This window comes from Pelobates fuscus, chromosome 1 (assembly GCF_036172605.1).
Source record: "Pelobates fuscus isolate aPelFus1 chromosome 1, aPelFus1.pri, whole genome shotgun sequence".
NCBI classification, from domain to species: domain Eukaryota; kingdom Metazoa; phylum Chordata; class Amphibia; order Anura; family Pelobatidae; genus Pelobates; species Pelobates fuscus.
This window is the reverse complement of record NC_086317.1, coordinates 457695533-457721828: the sequence shown is the minus strand read 5'-3', so window position 1 is coordinate 457721828 and position 26296 is coordinate 457695533. Positions and strand designations below refer to the sequence as shown.

The following is a 26296-nucleotide window of genomic DNA, read 5'->3' as shown; positions in this document are numbered from 1 at the left end:
AGGGAAAACAAGATGAAACATTTAATGTTGATGTAGGTTCAATGAGGTTGATCATTAGTACAGAATTATGTCTTACTGAGTAACATATAAGTGTAGACATTTGAACTTTAGTTTTTTTTTTAATTCTTTATTTTTGTAGTGCTTTGCAAATTTCACATATGAACAGAGCCATTGACCGGCAACATCAGTAAAATATCAACTAGTAGAGTACATCACATGTCTGATTCACTGCACTTTTTTTACAATTCTATTATCAAGATCTATTATTCATGCTTATAAAACATAGAGTGGGGTAAATGATAGTAGATTGCTAGACACAAGCTAAACATGCTGAGAGAGGTTATTAAAGCTTTAACAGCCCAAGTGGGTAACATATTCGAAGCTAGAGTGCAAGATTTGTATAAAACCACAGATTTTGTGATGATGATCTTCTACACAGTAAGTGACCCCTAGTGGTAAATGCGAAGGGGATCAGTGGCAAAGAGACTGCACCATAATATTAAGTAAATAAAACGCGTCAGGAAAAGTTTAGTCCCAGGAGCTGTTCATGCTTTTCACCCCACACCATCTCTTGTGGCTTCGTGAGTCAGTCCAAGGATAAGGACGAGAAAGGGCCAGAGCAGAGTGTTGTCGCTGTTGGGGGGTATGCCGCTGTGTGTTATTGCCACTCCAGCGCCTTCCACTGACCTCTCTGGTACTCGCTTTCTAAATGCAGCATTTAGTAGGCGAGTACCAGAGAGGAATCTGGTGGCTGCCGCAGTGCTTGGCGACACTCTGCTCTGGCCCTTTCTTGTCCTTATCCCTGGACTGACTCACGAAGCCACAAGAGATGGTGTGGGGTGAAAAGCAGGAACAGCTCCTGGGACTAAACTTTTCCTGAAGAGTTTTATTTACTTAATATTATGTTGCAGTCTTTTTGCCACTGATCCCCTTCGCTCTTACCACTAGGGGTCACTTGCTGTGTAGAAGATCATCATCACAAAATCTGTGGTTTTATACAAATCTTGCACCCTAGCTTTGAATATGTTACCCACTTGGGCTGTTAAAGCTTTAATAACCTCTCTCAGCATGTTTAGCTTGTGTCTAGCAATCTACTATCATTTATCCTACTCTATGTTTTATAAGCATGAATATACATCTTGATAATAGAATTGTAAAAAAGTGCAGTGAATCAGACATGTGATGTACTCTACTAGTTGATATTTTACTGATGATACCGGTCAATGGCTCTGTTCATATGTGAAATTTGCAAAGCACTACAAAAATAAAGAATTAAAAAAAAAAAAAAAGTCCAAATGTCTACACTTATATGTTACTCAGTACGACATAATTCTGTACTAATGATCAAACTGATTGCCCTACATCCCATTTTCCCTTTCCCATTTGAATTGAGCTACAGTACTGGGAATATGGCCAAACACCTCCCATTTTTCAAGTTGTTGTTGTTGGACAGACAAGAAAAGTTTTCTAAGAGTACAGGAGGTCCAGGAAAGGAACTGGCCCATCACTTCTTAAACATTTGGTGACCCCATATATATCCTGTGAAGATGCAAAGCTTTTCTAATCTGGAGATATTTCATTCCATTCTACGTTGATTAGGAGCAAATCGTATCTCGGGACACTTGTTGAAAATGGCTCTCAATGTCCCCGGTTTAATAGCTGTAATCGTCTTTTATACCTTGACTTTAGCAACTGGACTGTGGGCAGCTTGGAAAGCAAAAAAGAATGAGCAGAAAAATAGACAGACAGAGATTGCCATTGTAGGTGGAAGAAATCTGAATGTGTTTGTTGGACTTTTCACCACAACTGGTAAGATTTTTGATTCTTTATTTTAATGTTTTTTTGTTTTTTTTTAAACTCCTGATTAGGGAAGAAACCTAAATTAACCCTGCGAGTCATGCAGTCGTAAGCATCCGTAGCACAGGATGGGTTAAGCTCTGTTGACTAAGCCCAGGTAACTTTTCTGCATTCACAAGGCAAACTATTAGAGAAAACATGCTTTATTTTCGGGTTGCCCCCTGCTGTGTATTAAATGCTCTCTTTGCTTTGAAATGACTCTTGCTGCATTGTAATGAACAAACTGCGGTAATGAGGTCTATAGCAAGGGATTCATTCTTGGTTTGAAAAGAACATTGAAACATTTCAAGTAATTTTAAAAGATTGAGTTATATTTCAGCTCATGAATAGGTTGCATATAGGGTAAGAGGTACCAAATGTTTATGGCTTACACACTCCCAACACAAGCACAGTGTGATTCAGGAATTGTACTTATAAATATATAGTAAACCCATGAGGTTTTTCAATCAAATCAAAATTATATATATATATATATATATATATATATAGAGAGAGAGAGAGAGAGATGCAGGCTAACAGGTAGATAGATAGATAGATAGATACTATTTGGTAGATAGATAGATAGATATAGACAGACAGACAGACAGACAGACAGATAGATACATAGATAGATAGATAAATAGATAGATAGATAGATACTATTTGATAGATAGATAGATAGATAGATATAGACAGACAGACAGACAGATAGATACATAGATAGATACATAGATAGATAGATAGATAAATATAATTAATATGTATAACAGCTACACTTAGCAAACTACCAGTTACAGTAGAGGGGGCAGAGGAAGTGCATTAGTTACACAGTGTATGGATATTATATTGATATAGTTCAGTAAGTATACTTAGCACTTTACAGTTTACATTACAGTAGAGAGTGGTACAGTAAGTGCATATACAGAGTATGTATATATATATATATTATTTATATTGCACTAACATGTCTACTTAGCATGAATTACTTGACAAGTTATATAATAGGAGGTGTAGATGGTTGAATCATTATTCAGTGTATGTTTCTTTTTTAAATTTAGCACCAACAGATGCGCTTAGCTCTTCACAGATTACATTATGAGTGAGGTGCGTTAAATTGAACTTTGTTGTATATTACATGTATATTCATATTTGTTATGCTGACAGGTAGGATTAAAGGGAAAATATAGGCACCCAGACCACTTCATCTCATTAAAGTGGTCTGGGTACAATGCCCCTATTGCACTTAGTGCTGCAATGTTAAACATTGTAGTTCCAGAGAAACTGCAATGTTTGCAATGCAGTACTAAGTCTGCCCCCAGTGACTGACTGTGTGGTAGACAGCTAGGCGCTTCCTGCATCCTAACGGACCTTTGGTCCAGGAAATGACACTGGACCCTCTGCATGAGGACATCCAGCGTCAGATTTTTACCCATAGGAAAGCTCTGATTTAATGCTTTCCTATGGAGAGTTCTAATGCGCGTGCGCGATTTGCCGCCCATGCGGATTAGTGCCCGCTCGTCACAGGACGTCGGAGGAGGTGGAGGATGCGGAGGAGGCGGAGCCAGGACTCAGATCCGTGGGACATCGTTGCTGGGATCAGGTAAGTGAGCTCTCCTGCCTGACACAGTATGATGACGACAAACACAGCTAACGCTACTTGTGGAGAAGCATTGTATTGGAGTATCCCAGAGATTGACACAAATGCGTAGTAAATCATCTGATTGTACCATCATGACTGGTAATCTTGCAGAATGTCGATGAGGTCGCAGATAGAAACTGTCCCGAAGCAGGGTTACAGGTAAGTTTAATTGTATTTTTTTGTTTTTTTAAATAGGGAGCCAGTAATCTAAAGTAAAAAGGAACATTCTTATTTTAATAATAAATGTATTTGTTTTTTACGTTAGAGCGTTCCTTTATGGTAAACAATGGTCACCAGTTACCAGTTATTTTTGTTGCATCAAACAGATAATAAAAAAAAGATATAAAATAACATTTTAAACAAATGCTGTGGGAATTAGATTTAATATAGACATCCACAGATACTGCCTTTTTTTCTTTCAATCTACTGCAATATTTTTTGGAAATGTTGAGAATCCCAGACAGTATCAATGCCAAGTAAGTTGTAGAATTTAAATTATCTCAGGTAATTCTGAAAGATGTATTTACTAATTAGTCCATGATTAATATGCTAAACACGCCAGGGAAATGATGCACCATGATGAGCTAATTACGTGAATAAAGTTTATTTTTAACCTGAAATCACCCACGGTTGGGAGTGCGGTTTGATGTTGCTGTAGGTAGCAGTGTAGCAACCCTACATATTTTGGAAGACTGCAGATTTATTGGTTCTTTTTAAGTTGGTCTATAATTCTCATTTTTACATTTTGATCGGAGCTCCTCCGTGTTTGATAACTGTGGAGAGATACAGAATTCCTATGGGAAGAGTTGGGAATTACACAGAAAGATATTTCAGCAGGGGGGCTGTTTGAGGCACGTGGCTGTGGCCCACATTTCCACAAATCATTTCAGTACCTTACCCTGTATGACTGTCATGTAAACCTAGTCCTGACTGTCCTTTTTTACTGCAGTCCTGTCTATAGCGACGTTGGGGTACAATAAGTTGCAGTATTACTGGGAAAGGCAGTATGACCAGCTTTGGAGATTTTACCTGGAGACACAGATTGTGGGCGAATTACCAGAAGGCCCAGTTTTGTCAGGTTTGGCAGAATAACCCGCAGTGGCAGCATAAACAGCAGTGTTAGTACGTCCCTGAGAGCCTATTTTGTTTTACTGGCAGTGGTAGTTGTGCCAGGGGAGGTGATTTTGCCAGCAGTTTTATGGCAGTGGTAGTAGTGCCAGGAGAGGCGATTTTGCCAGCAGTTTTACTGGCAGTGGTAGTATTGCCAGGAGAGGCGATTTTGCCAGAAATTGTACTGGCAGTGTTAGTAGTGCCAGGAGAGGCGATTTTGCCAGCAGTTTTACTGGCAGTGGTAGTAGTGCCAGGAGAGGTGATTTTGCCAGAAATTTTACTGGCAGTGGTAGTAGTGCCAGGAGAGGCGATTTTGCCAGCAGTTTTATGGCAGTGGTAGTAGTGCCAGGAGAGGCGATTTTGCCAGCCACGTTGGGCGCCAAATTGATGTAGATTAATTTAGAAATAAACAAATATGTTTAAATGTCTATCTGTTCCTGTCCAAATCTGAGATGATTAAATTGCGTATACGCAGAAGTAAGCTCACACTGACACATGGAGTTCAGGTTAAAAGCACTTCAGAAATTTTAATGCAATCTGGTTGGAAAACAGTTATGCAGGCCTTTTTAAATGCAAAATGACATCATCATTGGTTATCAGATAATAACAAATAAACATCATTAATTGGATTAAATGTTATGTGACTATATCAGTGTCCACCCATCAATATTATTAATTGGCTCAGGGGTTTGAGTGACTAGCTGGGTGTCCTCCCACCGGGAGGTGGTATTGTTCTGGACAAGGGTGTGGACAGAAGGCTCAGGCGCCATTTTTCCCAGCATGAGTTTTACTCGGTGGAAAGGGGGGCTTGAGCGTCATTTTACACAGTCAGCGATGTCAATCTTGTGGTCAGGTGCAAAGTTATTTTATGAATAGAACATTTCATTAGTACAGTGTTCTCATGGCCTTGGCTCTGGCCTTGGTTATACTTTGTTGCATGTTACAGGAGATTCAATAATTCCGGAGTCAGCTATGTCTTTATAGAAAATACAGTCTCTGTTCATTGTATTGAATGTTGCTGGGAAATTCTGTCATGTAATGTAGTTTAAGATGGAGAATTTGTCAGGTAATGAGGACAAAATGGAGGGTTTGTTACAGTGTGAGGTTAAAATGGAGTTAGTACAATAATTCAGTACAAGTTCAATAAAGATTTTTAATAATTCTACATCAGTAGTAGTGCCAGGAGAGGTGATTTTGCCAGAAATTTTACTGGCAGTGGTAGTAGTGCCAGGAGAGGCGATTTTGCCAGCAGTTTTATGGCAGTGGTAGTAGTGCCAGGAGAGGCAATTTTGCCAGCAGTTTTATGGCAGTGGTAGTAGTGCCAGTAGAGGCGATTTTGCCAGCAGTTTTATGGCAGTGGTAGTAGTGCCAGGAGAGGCGATTTTGCCAGCAGTTTAATGGCAGTAGTAGTAGTGCCAGGAGAGGCGATTTTGCCAGCAGTTTTATGGCAGTGGTAGTAGTGCCAGGAGAGGCGATTTTGCCAGCAGTTTTACTGGCAGTGCTAGTATTGCCAGAAGAGGCGATTTTGCCAGCAGTATTACTGGCAGTGGTAGTAGTGCCAGGAAAGGCGATTTTGCCAGCAGTTTTACTGCAGTGGTAGTAGTGCCAGGAGAGGCGATTTTGCCAACAGTTTTACTGCAGTGGTAGTAGTGCCAGGAAAGGCAGTTTTGCCAGCAGTTTTACTGCAGTGGTAGTATAACGGCAGTTGGTAAAGTGAGTTGGTAAAGTGAGTTTAAATAGCCTAAGAAGGGTTCCAATTGGTTTCTCGGACCTGGTGATGCCAACATGTGCGTGCACGTCAATGACGTGATGATGCACCACATCCACGTCACCAGCGTCACAATTGGTGTCTGCTACTTTAAATCGCGGCTTGTGGAAGCAGCCGGCGTCCATCGAAATGCCAGCGTGACTTCCAGCCGTGTAGCAAGGAGAGCGAAAGGAGACACAGCAAGAGGTAAGTTTACTATCTATTTGTCCACGATGTTCAGTCGCGATCACATGTGGCCGCCCCGGTCTGCCCGTGTGTCATAGGCTAGCTCTATTAGACTAAGAAGGTCCATTTGGAGACATTAGTAGTAGATCCTAAGAAGAGTCCAGTAGGGCAGGCTTAGCCTACACTTGAATTCACTAGAAATGGTAACCCAGCGTGTGCTATATCATTACCAGGAGCTGCCACTGTTGGCCATTTTCTCATTCTGTACAGGAGGAAACATCCTACTAATTTTGACAAAAATGTATTTTATCGACCATTTAAAACACAAAATATATATAACGTCAACTATAGCGTCTAACATATTACGTTATATTTTACTAGACTGATGAATTCTCTCCTTTACTTTTTCTTATTCAGCTACATGGGTTGGAGGTGCATACATCAATGGCACCGCAGAAATCGTGTATCTTCCTTCAAGAGGCTTGGCCTGGGTACATGCACCCCTTGGATTCGCAATAACATTTATAATTGGTAAGCATGGCTTCATACCAACCATTTCATCAGAAAGCTCAACAAAAAGCCAATAGTTATACCATGCTTTCAGGTTTGTAGTGAAATGTGATGGACAAGTTGGACAATTTGTCTGACTCCCCACTGTCAGGGACTGACGGGGTATAGAGCTCCAACTAAGATCCTGAAAAAGCCCCATGTCTAATTTCATTGTCAGCTGCAGGTCTTTTGTGACAGTGAGAGATAAATGACACCTGATATTATATAATTATTGCGAGTGCCATTTTAAAGCACTTTATTTGTAGTTAATTATACAGCATAGTGTAGGGGTATTGCTGTGGGTGCAGTATTTTAATGCAGAGGGGTGAAGGTTTAATACAGCATGGTTTAAGGTTTGGAAATGTGGAGTTTATAAATTTAGGTTCATGTAAAACTCTTTGGATTCAATCAAAGATTTGGTGTTACAAAAGGATTCTTAGAACACATTAGTTCAGGGTTGGTTGTGGGGCTTGGTATTAGGCTGATTGTATGGGAAGGGACATAAAATGTACCATTGTATTTTTTCCAGCATTTAATGTCCTGATTTATATAGTTGTTAAAGGTGAAATTTGGGGAACTGTACATTTTTCATGAAAGCAGAAAAATTGTGAAAATCGTGCAACTCAGCTATTTCTCCTTTTTGGTTACACTAGTCTAAAATTGGCATTTTGTTTGCTCACCAATGACCACCACTCATTGTTTAGTGAATAACTTCCCTGCATCTTTATTCATTCTTGAAATTATCTTAGGCTATTTCTGATCTTCACCCATTCAGTACTGGGGACATGTGGAGATATATTCATATATTATACTTTATTTTAATGTAATATTTCCTATTTCAAAGACTAACAAAATTACACTTTATTGCATTTCCCGGAAAGCAATGGCCATCCCGGTAATTAGATTTATTCAAGGAACTTGAATAAGACAGTGAAAAAAAAATCTCAAATGTGTGTTATCTGTATGGCTCCGTGGGACTTCACCAAGAACAATTTGAGCAACAGAAACATAATGATATCTCAAGCATGAAACCTTGGTAATTGTCATTATTCCTTCACAGTGTTCGGTTTATTCCTGACATTATACGGATGAAATATTAACAAACTCAGTTCCACTTGTATCGGAACGCTCATCAAATCAATATTCTTCAATCTAATCTTTTTTCATGAATCAACAAACACTTACCGTATGTTAAGTTGAAGCAAGTTAGGTACATTGTAATCTAGGCTGAAAAAAGACTGAAGTCCATACAGTTGAACCCTTTCAGTGTAGATTTTATTGTGGTGACCTTGTTCCAATTTTGCCAACATCCATTCATGACTTTAACTGTGCTGTCCGCATATAACAACTTGCAAATTTCTGTCGGATTTTTTTGTTGTATAATATATAAATGTTAAATATCATTTTTATTTGGGTATTACAATAATGAAAGCAATAAAAGTACACTAATCAGCTACAACAATAAACCCAGATTAAGGAAGAGGGCACACACACCAAAAAAATACAGTTTTACATTTTACAAGACTACTTTAAATCACCTATCTTAGCAAACAAATACAGGGATTCAGTTACACCATTACGCCACAGTACCTCGAGATCAGTGGGTTCTACACTAATTTCAACATGGGAGATTAACATGCTAACTGCATTACTTACCGCTTACCCTGCTTCCAGAAACTCTCCTAAATTTATGCTTTCCTATGGTCACCTCCAAAGCAGCACTTAGAGTGGATCGGTGGGGTGCTCAATCCGATAGGAATCTTGTCTGGATTCCAAATATACATAGAAAAAAATGGGAATTGGGGATCCAGAGACTTGTCTCAAATTATGGAAGAAGGTTGCCTGGTCTAATGAATCACGTTTTCTTTTAGATCAGATGGATGGCCAGGTGCGTGTGCATTGTTTATCTGGGTAAGAGATGGCAGCAGCTTGCACTAAGGGAAGATGGCAGGCTGATAGAGGCAGTGTTATGCTCTGGGCAATTTTCCGTGGTCACCTTAAATGGGGCACCTATAGTGGATGGGTGGGCTGCTCAACCCAATAGCAATCTGGTCAGGATTCCAAATAGTAAAAATAGAAGAAAAGCCACTGAAAGATAAAACTATCCAATACATAGCAGTATAATAACAAATAGTTTAATAAATATTATTGAAATTGGTAATAAAACTATGAGGGTGATTAGACATTTTATTCATGTTTACAAATTGCCCAGAGCATAACACTGCCTCCACCAGGCTGCCTTCTTTCCATAGTGCACGCTGCTGCCATCTCTTCCCCAGATAAATAACACACATGTACCTGGTACCTGGTCCCTGGTCATCCACATGATCTAAAAGAAAACATAAGTCATCAGACCAGGCAATCCTCTTTCATTGGTCCATGGTCCAGTTCTGATGCTCACGTCACCATTGAAGGCCCTTTTTGCGGTGGACAGGGGTCATCATGGGCACTCTGACAGGTGTACGGCTATGTAGCCCCATACGTAGTAAACTGAGATGCACTGTGTGTTCTGACATTTTTCGATCATGGCTAGCATTACGTTTTTCACCAACTTAAGACAGTAGCTCTTCTATGTGATTGAATCAGACGGGCTAGCCTTTGCTCCCCATGTGCATCAATGAGCCTTTTTCACCCATGACCCTGCAGCTGATTCACCGTTTGTCCTTACTAGCACCACTTTTGGTGGATAATAATAACCATTGCATACACCCCTCAAGACTTACCGTTTTAGAGATGCTCTGATCCATTCGTCTTGCCTTCACAATGTTGAGGACAGACTCCATAACTGACAAACAGTGAGGCCCTTGGACCCTATGCACAGAAAAGATGTATTAATAGACATTAGAGTGGTCAGACTTAATGTATATTGAAGGTATAGGATATAGAGTAGTCAAGTATATAGGTCTAGGTGAGGATAGAGTAACAAGAGTAACAGAGCCAAGTGCCAGGGATACCAGAATTCAGTATAAATGTGTAAACAAAGTCAAGTCAAATATCAGAACTATCGGGGGTGTGTCCTAACTGCACATGAGAGTGGACGTGTGAACCGGGTACTCTCCTGACAAGCGGTGAACACAGCGTGTCTTACAGCCGAAAAAATCTATACTTCCCACACCAGATGGTGACGAAATTGCTGAAACCCCCCCAAAAAAACAGCTGCACTCACATTTGGAGCGGCCGCAGGCCTTAGAGCTCGAGGACCAAGATGGCGCCGATGGACCTGCTCCACGGCGTACAGCTCCGACGCGGACGACAGCCACCACAGAAGAGCCAGACCCTCAAGCCCAGCGATCAAAACATCCATGAGGTTGCTTATGCAGGAGCTGAAAGCTTTCTTCAAGGCTGACGTTCAGCAAATGGCCTCCGACATCAGAACAGACATCCAAAGTATTGGGAAGCGCACGGCCCGCCTAGAAAACCGTACTGAAAAGCTTATAGATGCTCACAACTCTATGGCTGAGGCCTACACCTCCCTAGCTAAAAAATTTAAAGAAAGTAGCAGACCACCAGGACAGGAACAACGTCCGCATAAGGGGAGTTTCTGAATCCGTCAAACAAGTTGATCTGCCCCGGTATGTACAAGACCTGTTTAAGGCCCTCATTCCAACACTGAGTGACTCAGAATTACTCCTAGACCGAACACACAGGCTCCCCAAGCCTTAGCATCTCCCTACTGATACAACAAGAGATATAATTACTAGGGTCCATTACTTCACGGTCAAGGACCGCATTATGCAAGCCGCCATATTGAACTGACCCCTACACCCACATCAACCACTCTTCTGAGACCATGTTTAAACGCCGCACTTTTGCGCCCATTACCACAGCTCTGTGTGCCGCAAATATCCCATACAAAATGGGGTTTCCCGGCCAAGTTGTTAGTTAAACGAAATGGGGTGGACAAACCCATATTCACCCCGGAAGACGAGAAGAAGATCTTGCAAGAATGGAATATCCAGCTGTGCTTTGATGACCCAAGGAATACCTCTGTGACCCTGTAACGGATCACCTGGCACCCCGACTGGGCACCTCCGTTAAAGGATGCTCTTAGCGCTTCCAGAGGACTCCAAGCACTCCACCAGACACCATAAGCACCGCAGGCTGCAGCTATCTCCCTTCAGAACGACGCAGGAACAAGCTCTTACAAGAGCTCAGTGATTATAGCAAGGGAATATGCCTAGCATAGCAATCCCTTGTAGCAGATTCCCCCAATAAGAGACAGGACTCAAGTTGAGGGTAAAAATAGAACTCTCTGGCTGCTAGCTTGCAGCCCTTTTTATTAGGTGCTCCCATGAAGGGGAGGGACACACACAGTAACGTACATTAACCAATCACACAATAGTTACATCCCACACATAGCCCTCCCCTCTACCTGTAAACTAATTATCTGTACACACAGGAAAATACAATTATCATAGATAGGGAAAATACAGTTTTTACACAACATTCATAACTCCCAAAATATACATCACATTCGCATAAAAATACATATTCACAATCAATCCATTCGGGGGAACAACATACTCAAAAATCATACGAATTGGACCAGGGGTTCAAAAGTTAGTACAAATGTGCATTTGACCTTCTGGAAGCATGGTTTTTCCAGCTCAAACTAGTTCCACAGAATCCTCTATCCTGGAGACAATGGAAAAGATGATTTAATTATATCCAGGGACAAACACAGCCTCCATTAAGCACATGTTACCAGCAACCACCAAAAGACATAAAAATACATAACTCCTGTTATGCTAAACAGAACCCCCACATTCAACCCATCCCCAGATGGCTTGGATCTGAGCGCTCAACATATCCAAACAGCGCTCAGATGCCACAAACACAGTTCAAACGCCATGGGGTTTAAGTTTCGTATGGGCTGATGAGAGGGCCCATAATCCTGGGGCAGCCCAATAACACACAGTATGCCCAAATACCGGGCATAAAGGGCCAAATCGCCCAGGGACCGTAGTCACAGGGTAAGCCCCCTCCAAAACACAGTGGTGAAGTGGCTTTCGCTACAGACCCCCGCGCCAAATCTCTACCTAAGGACTGGCTCTAGATGCCCAGATCCACACACATCACCGGACCACAGAGCCTTCCAGACCTGAGTGGACTGTCGTGCTGCAGTGCTGTTCGTGTTACCAACTAGCTAAATTACCACTTAGGTTAATTGTTCCTGTTTATTGAATCATTCACCCACTGTTAATCTAACATCATTGACCCAAGGTTTAGGCCGCGGTCGGCCAATTTAGCCCCCGTACGTCCATTTCTGATTCCAACACAGCCGACAATCTTTCTTAAATCCCACAGATCTCGGCACTTCTCACTTCCTATGACTACCCCCAAGGCTTTCTCTATAGCCCTTACTTTCGAGCAGCTTAATGCCATACTCGTATGGCAAGCGGAACATTGTATATAGTTATCATTTTGTTAACCCCCTTTATTTTATTATGAGTATGTTACCTCCAAAAGCTACACTCAGTCGGGTGTTGTATACAGGTCTCGAGGTATCGAGAGGCATCCCCACACAAATGGAGTTGTTATGACCATTATCATATATGCTGCCCAACAAGCTATTAGAGGGTCTCTTAACTATGAGACAGCTGATGGAGTAACAGACATTTAATTCCACCTTGATAAGCAAGGATGCATAATTTTCATTGCTCTAAAAAAGGGTGATACTTAATATCGCAGTGTCTCCTCAATAAAAATCCATATACATTGGTCAACATTTACAGCCCCAATCAGAATCAGCATGATTTTTTGCTTACTGTACTAGCTTTAACTGATATGTATAAATATGGGGAGGTAATTATTGGAGGCAACACACATTTTTTGTTAGATGGCATGGCAGACTCATCTGCTTCTGCAGATCTCACTTCTCGTACCCTATGGCAACGATCAACCCTGTCATGAATCTGTGCTACATTAGCCTCACATCACTTTGAAGACCCATGGCGCATCCAGCACCCAAAATAAATTGATTTTACTTGTCATACAGCAGCACACAACAGTTACTCCCGAAATTCCCGCCACCTCGTTGCCCACAATCGAGGAGTCCACCATTGGACTCATCTCATGGTTGGACCATGCTCCAATTACCCTGAGAATAAGAGAAAACATCCTGAATAAAGGACAGGGTTCATGGAAGTTCAATGAATCCCTTCTCACTGACCCCTCCATAGTCTCCCAAATCTCTACAGACTTACAACACTATTCCAGTGAAAACACAATTATTGACTCCCTTTTTGACCAGATATGGTTAGTGCATAAAGCATTCATTCGAGGTAGCTTCATTAAGCATGCCAGCCACGCCAAGAAATTAAGACTTGCCACATATAACTCGCTTATAGCAGAGATTACTAACGGTTTCTAATAAACACGAGCCTAACTCAACCACGTATACTAATTTGCTCTATCTCCAGGCTCAACTAAAAGATATGGAACTAGCCAAAACAACATATTTACTCTGCAAGTCTAAATACAATTTTTTTGACAATGACAACAGGACGGGCACCAAATTGGCATCACAATTAAAGCACAGGTCTGTCGCCTCCAGGATTGCCTTCCTAGAAAATGGTAAACGAAAAAAAAAAAATTAACCAATTGTTAACCAATTCGCAGAATATTATGGTGATCTGTACAACCTGAAAAATTATCCACAGACAGTCCTTCCTACCACAACCGAAATTGACGATTTCTTAACAGATCTCGACCTTTCCCAATTGACAGAGGGAGACCTTGACCTTCTGCAAAAACCTTTTTCCGTAGACAAAATCACAAAAGTAATATCCCAGCTCCCAGCTAATGGAAATGCTCGTGGCACATATATCCACCCTCTAAACCCGGTAAACCCCCGACCCAATGCAAGAACTTTAGACCCATCTCTCTACTTAATGGGGACGCCAAGATCTATGCCAAACTTGTTAGCAACCGACTTGCCCCTATTACTCCACAAGCTTGTACATAAAGACCAGTCAGGCTTTATCCAAGGCTGCCAGGGATCAGACAATACCAGAAAAACACTTAACATCTTGTCAACCCAGGGTACTGAGGGCCTTTTTCTTGCATTAGATACAGAAAAGGCCTTCGACCGACTGAACTGGGCGGATATGACCAAAGTACTGTCTAAATAAAATTTTCCAGAAGAAACAATACGAGGCATCATGGCCTTATATGGCACCCCTACAGCCAGAGTCTCACACGGGGGATTCCTGTCTACGCTCTTTTCCATCACTAAGGGAATCAGACAGGTAGGTAGGCCCTTGACAGATGTGAACTGGCTCCTTGTCCTCAATGACTTATCTAGATGGACAAAATGCTTCTCACATATTGAGGCCCATAGAAAACTCTTGTATCGCTGGTACATGACCCCTCAGAGACTCCAGCGTATGTTCCCCAATTCATCTCCGACATGCTGGAGGTGTGCTTCGGATAAAGGCACACTCATGGTCCTGTGGGGGCATTCAGTCCTTCTTGACTATAGTACATTCTGTCCTTGGCACACTGGACATCCCTACTTTCGTACTAACGGCACCTATCTGCCTACTGCTGCTGTTCCCTGGATCCAGGGACATTTTAGCCGCAAGGCAAACAAGGCATTTGCCTTGGGCTGCATTTTCCAGGGGACGGCAAAAAAAGCCGCCCCAAATGCCCAGGGCAAATGTCTTGTTAGCCTTGCGGCTAACTGACAAGCCAGACGGGCGGGCGGGCGGACGGCTGGCGAGGGATCACTTTCCTCTGAGTGCTCTGCTCCCTCGCGCGTCGCAGAGTGATGCTGGGAGCCAGAATAAGATGAGTGTGTTAATGTGAGTGAGTGTGTGTGTCTGCTAGTGTATGTCTGTCTGTGTGTGTGTTAGTGTGTGTGTCTGTGTGTGTCTGTTAGTGTGTGTGTGCCTGACTGTGTGTGTCTGACTGTGTGTGTGTGTGTGTTTGTTAGTGTGTGTGTTTGTGTGTCTGTTAGTGAGTGTGTGTGTGTGTCTGTTAGTGAGTGTGAGCGTGTTTGCCTGTTAGTGTGTGTGAGTGTGTGTGTCTGTTAGTGAGTGTGTGTGTGTGTGTCTGTTAGTGAGTGTGTGTGTGTGTGTGTGTCTGTTAGTGAGTAAGTGTGTGCCTGTTAGTGTGTGTGTCTGTTAGTGAATGTGTGTTTGTCAGTGAGTGTGTGTTTGTCTGTTAGTGAGTGTGTGTTTGTCTGTTAGTGAGTGTGTGTTTGTCTGTTAGTGAGTGAGTCTGTTAGTGCTATGCTATGTTTTCACTCTTTTATGTAGGTGAAACCAATAAGATGTCCGTATGTGAATAAGTATATTATTCTGTTTTTACTTGCACTCCTCTATCTCTGTTCTTATCTATATTTGTATTAGTGTTTTTTTAAGTGGTTTTAAAACACTGGGGAGTTGCACTTATACTTCTGACACCACTCTGACACCTTGTGTGATTTGCACTTTTATTGTGCAAATAATCTTGTTTTGTATGAGTCTGTTAGTGAGTGTGTGTGTGTCTGTTAGTGTGTGTGTGTGTCTGTGAGTGTATGTGTGTCTGTTAGTGAGTGAATGTGTGTCTGTTAGTGTGTGTGTGTGTGTCTGTTAGTGTGTGTGTGTGTGTGTCTGTGAGTGTGTGTGTGTGTCTGTGAGTGTGTGTGTGTATGTTAGTGAGTGTGTTAGCCTGTTAGTGAGTGTGTGTGTGTGTGTCTGTTAGTGAGTGAGTGAGTGTCTGTTAGTGAGTGAGTGTCTGTTAGTGAGTGAGTGAGTGTCTGTTAGTGAGTGTGTGTATCTGTTAGTGAGTGTGTGTATCTGTTAGTGAGTGTGTGTCGGTCTGTCAGTGAGTGTGTGTGTGTTTGTTAGTGAGTGTGTGTTTGTCTGTTAGTGAGTGTGTGTTTGTCTGTTAGTGAGTGAGTCTGTTAGTGAGTGAGTCTGTTAGTGAGGGTGTGTCTGTGAGTGAGGGTGTGTCTGTGAGTGAGGGTGTGTCTGTGAGTGAGGGTGTGTGTCTGTGAGTGAGTGTGTCTGTTAGTGAGTGTGTGTTTCTATCAGTGAATGTGTGTGTGTATTTAGAATGTGGGGCAAGGGGGAAGGGTTGGGTGGGGGTGCCTAGGGCAGCACAAAACCAGGATACACCACTGCCTGGATCCCTGACCTATGGCCGAAACAAATCACTGCTTTGGTTCTACTAGCTGCATGAAACCGTACAGCTCAAAAATGGAAATCCCCAGACTACCCTTCCCTGCCCCAGTTACTTGACAAAATACGACAGTTCCACATCTATGAGCGAATGGTTGTTCACATCCAGTCAGACAACTCCTTGGCTTGGCTTCCAGACACAGAGGATCCTGGGATGAAGACCCCTGTCTGTTGGGGTGAGAGACTCCTTGTATGTGTGGTGGGCTTTCTGTACCTGGGAGACAAAGGGACAATGACCCCTTTTCCGCACTTTGGCTCCCAGGTACAGAGGCTCCTGGAATACGACCCCTGTTGACTTGAGATGACAACCCCTTGCACAAAGTCATGCATAAAAGCCGAGTGTGGCCCGATAAAATTGTGTTGTACCTCCAGAACTGTGTGTCGTCCAGTTACTTGGGGAAGGGGGGGAGGAAAAGGGTCTCTTGATATTCTGAAATGGTTCCTGAACGGCTGAAGGAAGGGAATTAGCGGAGGTAGCCAGCCAGGTTACCCGGGGTCTGCTATAAGTGTAAAAATTGACTATTCAGTGTACTGCAAAATATTTTTTGCAGTACACTGGTAGATACATTTTTGCTTAATTTGAGTTACAGATCTAGTGAGTAATTATGAATAGACAGAAATAAGGAAAATTGTTTCATACTTACCGTAATTTTCTTTTCCTGATCATTATTCATGGCAGCATTTACTCATGGGTAGCTCCTCCCCTCACAGCAGAAAGGACAGGAAACAGAACTCTGAAACTGGTATAAATAGATCCTCCCCCCTTCCCGTCTTAGTAACTAGCTTCACAACTCCTATAGTATATGGGTGGGAACGTAATGCTGCCATGAATAATGATCAGGAAAAGAAAATTACGGTAAGTATGAAACAATTTTCCTTATTCCTGATCAATCATGGCAGCATTTACTCATGGGGATTACCCAAGCAGTATATATATCGAGGGAGGGACAGAGTTCAAAAACAGCTAATAGCTATAAAAACCATTATTGAGCCGTATAAATCTTAGAAGAATTTAAAAAAAAAAAAAGCCAAACAAGCAATCAACAGGCTATTGCCAAAAAATCTGCTCAGAAAAGTCAATTTACCCTAGAGGCTGCAAGGTCAGCAACCTCCTGGCATTCAAATGGCTGAAATATCCTGAATAAACATAGAGCCAAATAGGTTTTAATGGCCATGATAGCCTAGTCTAGAGAACCTCTATGAAACCCAGACATGGTCTAGAAATTATAGATCTATTAGGTCAACAAGAAAGGATAATGTCCTTCTCTGATATAAATTTAAAACCAAATGGATGGCATCATCAAATCAGAACCTTGACAAACGGTTAACTTCCAGAAATCATACTGGAACAATCAGACACTGTTGGATGAGAACAGTCACACCATGCTATTTAACGTGGGAGAATTACACTACTTTCTGGATGTTTTTATCAAAGACAATTCACATTGCGTCCTCTTGCCTAGTGAACTACTTACCTGTAGATACAGGAAACAAAATCAATATCTGCCTGTCAGAAAGAGGCAGAGCCTAGTAGAGAAATAAGAGCCGGTTATGAAAAACACTGCAACAATGAATATAAATTGCAAAATCAGACTCACAACAATACTACACACCGTGGATGAATTGATACAGTAATGATCAGTTACAGGAGAGGTATAAACCAATAACATTACTAGGCAAAGGCAAAAAGAATCATATACAGATTAGTTGAGGAAAAAAGAAATATCGGTATGAACCGTAGAATTTGTGGTAACTACTAAATTATAAGTAGGCAATGTAGGCCAACCACATCAGTACCTACATTCAAAGATAAACATATTGTTGTAAATAGTAGAGATTATGCCAAAGAGCATAATCAAATTTATTAGAGATTGTTGTGCAACCTGACTAGGAGATATGCAATAGGCACATGATACATTGTGGCAACAGACATAATAAGCAGGATAGTAGAAGATATTCAGTTATCCTTATGAGAACCAACAATCGCACACTTATTCTTACCTTATCTTCAGATAGTGATGAAGTACTTATGGCAGAGCCTGTGGTGATAATAAGCAGTTGGTTTTATCTGCAAGATATCAACACCAAACCAAGCATATAATCCACAAGTATTAAATCAATGCAATGTTAGAAGTGACCATAACTTATACCGATCTAGGTACAGAGACCATGTAAAAATCAGTCAAATGTTTGTCATCAGCAAGCTGCATTACCTTATAATATGCAGGATGAATCAACCACTTAAAGTCACACATTGGTTGCAAATTCCACATATAAAGGACACCTAGAAGAATCCCCATGGATATCAGAAGAGAGGTCCATAATGGAACTACGTGTTCAGGGATTTCCTCTATTGTTCTGGTAGCAGGTGAATTTTATCTGAAATAGTAAGCCTGGTAGAATGGTCTAGGAACTGGAAAATACCTTCCAATGTCAATTAAAATACTTGCAATACTCAGTATCAAAGTACCCTGGAGCATATGAGCCTAAAAGAATACCTTTTATTGCAGAAAGGAAATTATAATGTTCCCCTTCACAACGGGGGAATCTGTGAGAAAATTCTGAACATTAACTCCTTAAGAATCAAAAGCATGACACCCCTGACATATACTTAAGGGATTGCCGAACTTTCAGGTCCCCAAGGAATAAAAGAGAATACTGAATAAAAATGTATAAACCAGTGCAGGAGAATTTATCAGGAGTAGGCGAAAGAAAAAGCCAATATTAACAGCTTTTAAATTAGATTTTAGAAAGAAAAGAAATATACCAGAGAAAACAGTCAGGTAATTGTTTCAGAGTTACCTACTTATGAGAACGATTAATAGCCCAATTTGTGCTCCTGCAACCAGCATGATCTACTAAGCTGTACAACAGTAATCAGCATATATCTAAAGGTTAACCCTGCCACCAAACTTAACAAAAACAAATAGAAACACTTTTGTAGAATGGTCTCATGTATACATAGGTGTGTACACAAAAAAAAACAAAAAAAAAACACATTAATAATGTTAAACATTACCATGCTCCATTTTGGAAATCAGATCTCCTTCTCTCTTAGGAGCAGGGCCGGCGCGTCCATAAGGCGGCACAGGACGCCTTAGGGCGCACCGGCTCTGGGGGCGCAAAATTCCAGTGACCGGCAGGAGGGAAGTGCTCCCTCCTGCCTGGTCACCTCCTGGATCCCCGGAGCTGCTGGGAGGCGTGCGGCTGACTGGATTAGGAGGCGGCGAGGGAGCTCTCTGATCTCTCTGACTGGCTCCCTCGCGCGCCTTTTGCTGATGCCGCGGGAGCCGGAATATGACGTCATATTCCGGCTCCCGCGGCATCAGAAAACCGCCTGCGAGGGAGCCGGTCAGAGAGATCAAAGAGCTCCCTCGCCGCCTCCTAATCCAGTCAGCCGCACGCCTCCCAGCAGCCCCACTGGACCACCAATGAAAGACCCACGCCAGCACTCCAGGTAGGGAGGCTGGGTGGGAAATTTAAATTTAATTTATTGTTAATTACTTTATTAATTACTGTGTGTGTGCATGTGAGTGTGAGTGTGTATGTGTGTGAGTGAGTGTGTGTGTCTGTCAGTGTGTGTGTCTGTCAGTGTGTGTGTGTAAGTGTGTCTATGAGTTTGTGTGTGAGTGAGTGTGTCTGTCGGTGTGTGTGAGTGTGTATGTCAGTGTGTATGTGTGTCTGTGAGTTTGTGTGTGTCTGTCAGTGTGTGTGTGTGTGTGTGTGTGAGTGAGAGTGTGTGTGTGTCTGTCAGTATGTGTGTGTCAGTGTGTGTGTAAGTGTGTCTATGAGTTTGTGTGTGAGTGAGTGTGTCTGTTGGTGTGTGTGAGTATGTCAGTGTGTGTGTGCGCATGTGAGTATGTGTGTCTGTCAGTGTGTGTGTGTTCGAGTATGTGTCTGTGAGTTTGTGGGTGTGTGTGAGTATGTATTTTTCTGCATGCCTGTCTGTATGTATGTATCTGTATGACGGTATGCCTCTGTATGTATGTATGTGTCCGTATGCCTGTATGTCTTGTACGTATGTTTCTGTATGTCTCTGTATGCCTGTATGTAACTGGATGTATGTTTGTCTCTGAATGTCTGTATATATGTCTCTGTATGCATGTATGTAACTGTATGCCTTTATGTCTCTGTATGTGTGTGTCTGTGTGTCTCTGTATGCCTTTATGTCTTTGTATGCATGTTTCTGTATGTATGTATGTGTCTGTATGACGGTATGCCTCTGTATGTATGTATGTATGTGTCTGTATGACGGTATGCCTCTGTATGTATGTATGTGTCTGTATGCCTGTCTATATGTATGTGTCTGTATGACGTTATGTCTCTGTATGCATGCATGTATCTGTATGTGTGTATGTCTTTGTATGCCTGTATGTATGTATGTATGTGTCTGCATGCCTGTATGTTTCTGTATGTATGTTTCTTTATGCCTGTATGTCTGTATGTATGTGCCTGAATGTCTTTGTATGTATGTTTCTGTATGCCTGTCTGTATGTATGTGTCTGTATGACGGTATGCCTCTGTATGCATGTATGTCTTTATATGCCTGCATGTCTCTGTATGCATGTATGTCTCTGCTTGTATGTCTCTGACTGTATGTGTCTGTATGTCTCTGTATGATTATTTCTGTCTTTGTATGACAGTGTACCTGTATGACTTTGACTGTGTGACTGAAAAATGATGCATGTGTGCCTGTGGCTTGGGAGGAAAGACACACAGGTGAAGATGCATTTTTTTTTTTTTAATGAGGGTTGGGGGCGCCAAAATGCATCTTCGCCTGTGTAACTAAAAATCCTAGCACCGGCCCTGCCTAGGAGAGGCACTCCTACAGGTTCAGTAACACCTGCAATCTATCTGAAGTGGTAAACTGTGTTAATTGCATATCCTGAAACACCTGTGGGAGAGGGAATCTAATACAAAGCCAAAAGCAGTATGTTCCCTTATTTACTTCATTTAAAAACTGAAATAGAAAATCCACAGTAGGCAATAGTTACTTACCCAGTACAATTGTTTTTGCTAGAATTGGGCTGTATTATATCTCCGCTCAAAACAGACCTTAGATCATTTGTATTGTTAAATCTACCAAGGCTGTGTATAAATTGGTTATATATTAATACCAACCTGCATACAGAATATAGGAATCACATACATTGTGGATGTTTCTAACAGCACCTTATGCACAGAGATTTCGTCACATATACTGAGTCTGAATAAACAGAAATCATACATAGCCTACATCTGCTATATACAGTGACACTATGCCTGCACACATAGTACGATTATATGAGTGAGCTAAATTGAGGCTGTGTATAAAAGAGCTTCATGCACATAATATACCACTCACATATACTGAGTCTGTTTAAACAGTAATCATACATAGCCTACCTCTGCTATATACAGTGACACTATGTCTGCACACATATTAAGATGATATGAGTGAGCTAAATTGCGGCTGTGTTCTAACAGAGCTTCATGCACATATTATTCCACACACATACACTGAGGTTGTAATTGTGACTAACAACCACACATAGAACTTGTATTAGATTGGATTCATATAGAGGATGTGTCTTATATTGATACCGGAGAAACTGACGGAAGCCAAGCACAGAGAGATGGACACAGGTTTCTTCAGGAAGGAAGAGATTCTTTATTCGGTTCACCGATCGGGACTCAGAGGGACTAATGTCACCAAAATACAACAGGTTCTGAGCCCCGGACAATAGTGCAGGCTCCTTATATAGGCATATGACTCCTCCCATATTAAGCTCCACCCGCACATTCTCTTAACCAATCAAAACAAATAAGAATTAACTTCCTGCTTGACCGCATGGCTTGTCCAGCACAATGGAGGAGGGGAATACTACATCCTGTATTCTCGCACATGCTCCGTACACTACTGATCGTATCTTACCACGTGCAACCAACCGACCGATACGTCAGCATATGCACGTACACATGCCACGTGGTAATCTCGGCCTACTAAATTTATTTTTACCGAGATTCCACCACATTCCCCCCTTTGATGCCTCTTGATATTTCACAATTACTTGAGGCATCACTTAACCTTGGTTTGCATACGCCTCAGGTTACCATAAACCAAACCAGACTTTTCCTATGATGTGAATCCCTCAACACTCTTCTTCCTGCATTGGTTCTCCCTGATCTAGAGCCTTATATTTATATATAGCCATTATCTGTGCTGCAGCCTTCCTTTCTGCTATATTTTCTATCAGGCTTTGCACAGACCTAACTACTAAGGGAATAAGACATGGCAGGAGTAGACACAACATTAAAATCAGTATGACTCCGCCTACCAATGCCTTAAGCCCTCCAAACTGCTCATACCAGTTACCAAACCAACTACTTGGATTGTACCCTTTCCATACCTGAGTAGGCACATGCGCTAGTTTAACCATATGGCTAGTAAGCTCAGCTATTGCTTGCCCTTCGTCATCTATTTGAAGACAGCAATTGCTCAGGTTAAACTTCCCACATACACCTCCCTCTACTGCCAATAGGTAATCCAAGGCTAATCTATTTTGGTACACTGCTGTCCTCATCCTGGTATTATGCTTCGCTAGAAGATTGAGCGCTTGTGAGGTCTCATTAGTAATAATCTCAACCACCGCCTGTAATCTCATAATGCGGTTGAGCATATAAATTGGGGTCCTATACCCGAAAGTACCATCCTCTGCCCACGTGGCTGGCCCATAGTAATCTATAATACGCTGGGGAGGCCATTCATCATCTTCCCAGGCGCCTATCTCTATGGGTCCCCTTTTCTTCCTATGATTCACATCATACACTTTAACACCCAAAGTCTCACCTGTTTCAATAGGTAACAAGAAGAAGGATGGTTTGAGCATACCTAACACACATGCCCCTTCCCAGTCCTGTGGCAACTCCGAATAGGCCTTCTTACCACAGATCCAGTACAAATTTGCTGGGGCTTTCCAACTAGATGTGATAGATAAATCAAACCATACGTCCTTTAAATTGGCATATCTTGCAAACGGGTTAGATGGTTCTGAGACATTTGAAGCCGACCACCAAGTTGTATTCTTTGTATCATCATCATAAGCTTTTTGCCCTAAACAAGTTAACTCTCCTACAGAAGTATTAAACATCATTCCTTTCCTTGCTATGCAAACATAACCTATGATGGAGGTCTTTAATCTCCACTCAGATTTACCTCTAACACTCATCTGATAATAGGCTTGTGAAGATATTAATTGTTCAACTGCCTCAGAACCGGACATTACCTCCTTTGCTTCCCAAGGCCATTGGTCTCCCATGTTAGTACCTCCACACACATAGCAGTTGGTTACATTAAGACTACCGGCAATACTCTCAGCTAAATCTATGAACAGGTTTTTAGCGTTATGGGGGATCTTATTATCTATACTCATCTCTTCATAAAACGAATGGAATACCTGATGAGTTTGGGAGGTTACCGTATCGGTCTCTATCCCTATAAACAATACTGTCCCAGGGTCTAAACCCGTCCCGTATATTTGAAACCCAAATAAATTACCATATCTATCCAAGAATTGGTCAGGATTATTTATAAGAATATGGACTGGATTGCATTCCATAGACTTACAGTATGGATTGGTAGGCAACTTAGTCACAATCATGTCCTTGTCTGCGGTCTGTCCCCAAGTTGCCCACCCCACACAAGACCAATATGGGCAAAAATTATAATCCCTATTTGGGCATCTAGGACTCACATACTTATTTTTACTACTGGGACATATATATTTATCATTAGACCCATCCGTTCTCTCCATCTAAGATCCCCACATACATTCCACGGCTTTCTACCACTTGATATTGCTCTACATGCATCAAATAGTAGAACACCCGAAGAATGTACGGATTCTAACACTGTTTTATTTATTAGGGTCCCCTGAGGATCTCCATTCCTGAGAGTCAACCAAATTGTACGGGGTTGATACTCCGGATTGAAGCACCTAGGTTCTCCTATCCCTAAATGGCATACACTATACTCTACATTTAAGTATCTACACCTAGACACATCACCTTTACATTCATATTGCGAATGCCAAATTAGGGTCTGGGAAATATGGTTACCTGTTCTTGTAGTCTTAATGCATACCTCACAGCTAGGAGTGTCGGTACCTCTACCTTCCTGAATATAAAAATACATATAAATAAACATTATCACAAATACATCTTTCATCGGCTGCATCCTCAGTCTTCGTCCGTGCGATGGCACCTCAGCTTCCAGGATGTAAGGGCTGCAGGGAATGGAGTTCTGCTCGTCTTCACAGGGGTCCCTTCGAGACTTTCCTGGCTTTTAAACTACACGTCGGTGAGCGGACAGGCTTTATTATGGCCGTCTCAACACTCACTTATCAATCTCTGAAACAATAAAATTTGTAATCCACAAGGTTCCTCGTCACTCCGACTGAGTCGTGCGCTTTAACCGGATCTTGCAGGGATTCTCTGGATCTGATATAGCTTGCCAAGAATCCACCGCTGCTGGTTTAACCCTGGAGTGATGAATCCACGGAGTCACTTCGGCCACTTTTATCGCTGTAGGGGTAGACAAAAGAACAACATAAGGACCTCTCCACTTGGGCCCTAACGGTACATTATTCCACTCTTTAATCCACACTTGGTCTCCTGGGTGGTAACTATGAACTGGGGGATAAATATTCACAGGTAATCTATCTTGTACCCATTTCTGTACCTCCTCCATAGTCTTACCCAACTCTACAACCTGCTGCCGGGTAATTCCTACTCCCAACTGACTCAAATCCCCCCTTAAGTTACCAAGTACGGGAGGTGGACGCCCATACATGATTTCAAAAGGAGAGAGACCCATCCTTCTGGTAGGTGTACTGCGAATTCGCAACAGAGCTATAGGCAAAAGGACGTTCCACTTAAGTTGGGTTTCCTGACACATTTTTGCCAACTGGTTCTTAATAGTTCTATTCATTCTCTCTACTTTACCAGAACTCTGAGGTCTATATGCCGTATAAAGTCTCCACTTTATACCAAGCATATGAGTCAGTTGTTGTAGGCACTGATGAACAAAAGCTGGACCATTGTCCGATCCTATAGAGCAGGGTAGTCCATATCGGGGTATTATTTCTCATAGCAGGAATCTCACAACTTCTCCTGCTTTCTCTGTACGAGTAGGACATGCTTCTACCCAGCCTGAATAGGTGCACACAACTACTAGTAGGTAGCGATGTCCACCAGATTTAGGCATTACTGTATAGTCAATTTGTAGATCGGACATAGGGAGTCCCCCCCCATATACTGAACTCCTGGTGGCTTTACTGGTCCTTGCCTTGCATTATTTTTAGCACACGTTACACATCTTCGAACAATGGCTTGAGTTAAGTTGGACAATCTTGGTATGTAGAAATGTTTTCTGAGAGATTCTTCTGTACTATCTCTTCCAGAATGCGTCCCGTTATGATAGTTTTGGACGATTTCTACTGCTAGTGATGCTGGAATAACTATTCTCCCATCTTCTAACTGATACCATTTGTTCTCCAAATACTTTCCAGGTTCAGTCTTTAACCACTCCTCTTCTTGAGCTGTATAAACCGGAGTCCATTGAGACAGTGGAGTTGGAATAAGAGCAGCTATATGTTCCACATATTCCTGTCTTCCTGATTCAGCGGCACGCTTAGCTGCACTATCTGCCATCCGATTTCCTTTGGTTACATCACCATCTCCTCTCAGATGCGCTCGACAATGTATAATACCGACTTCTTTCGGTTCCCATACTGCTTCCAATAGTTGTAGTATTTCAGCTGCGTACTTGATTTCTTTGCCCTCTGAATTCAATAGTCCTCTTTCTTTATACAATGCTCCGTGGGCATGAGTGGTTAAAAACGCATACTTGGAGTCCGTTTAGATGTTCACTCTTAAACCTTCAGCCAATTGTAACGCTCGTGTCAGTGCTATCAATTCTGCCTTTTGTGCTGATGTTCCTTTTGACAGTGGCCGAGCTTCTATCACCTTGTCTATCGTTGTTACTGCGTATCCTGCATAGCGAATCCCTTCTTTCACATAACT

The 26296-nt window shown here is 41.9% G+C and overlaps 1 protein-coding gene across 2 annotated transcripts in view; it reads left to right on the top strand.

Moving 5' to 3' along the window:
• The first annotated feature begins 1488 nt into the window (after positions 1–1488).
• LOC134571968 (high affinity choline transporter 1-like) overlaps positions 1489–26296 on the top strand; it is a 57637-nt gene continuing 32829 nt past the window's right edge. For both annotated transcript variants that reach the window (XM_063430713.1, XM_063430706.1), the window contains exons 1-2: positions 1489–1809; positions 6936–7049. In XM_063430713.1, coding sequence (XP_063286783.1) covers positions 1632–1809; positions 6936–7049 — 292 coding nt within the window. In that variant the 5' untranslated portion in view covers positions 1489–1631. The remainder of the gene's footprint in view (positions 1810–6935; positions 7050–26296) is intronic.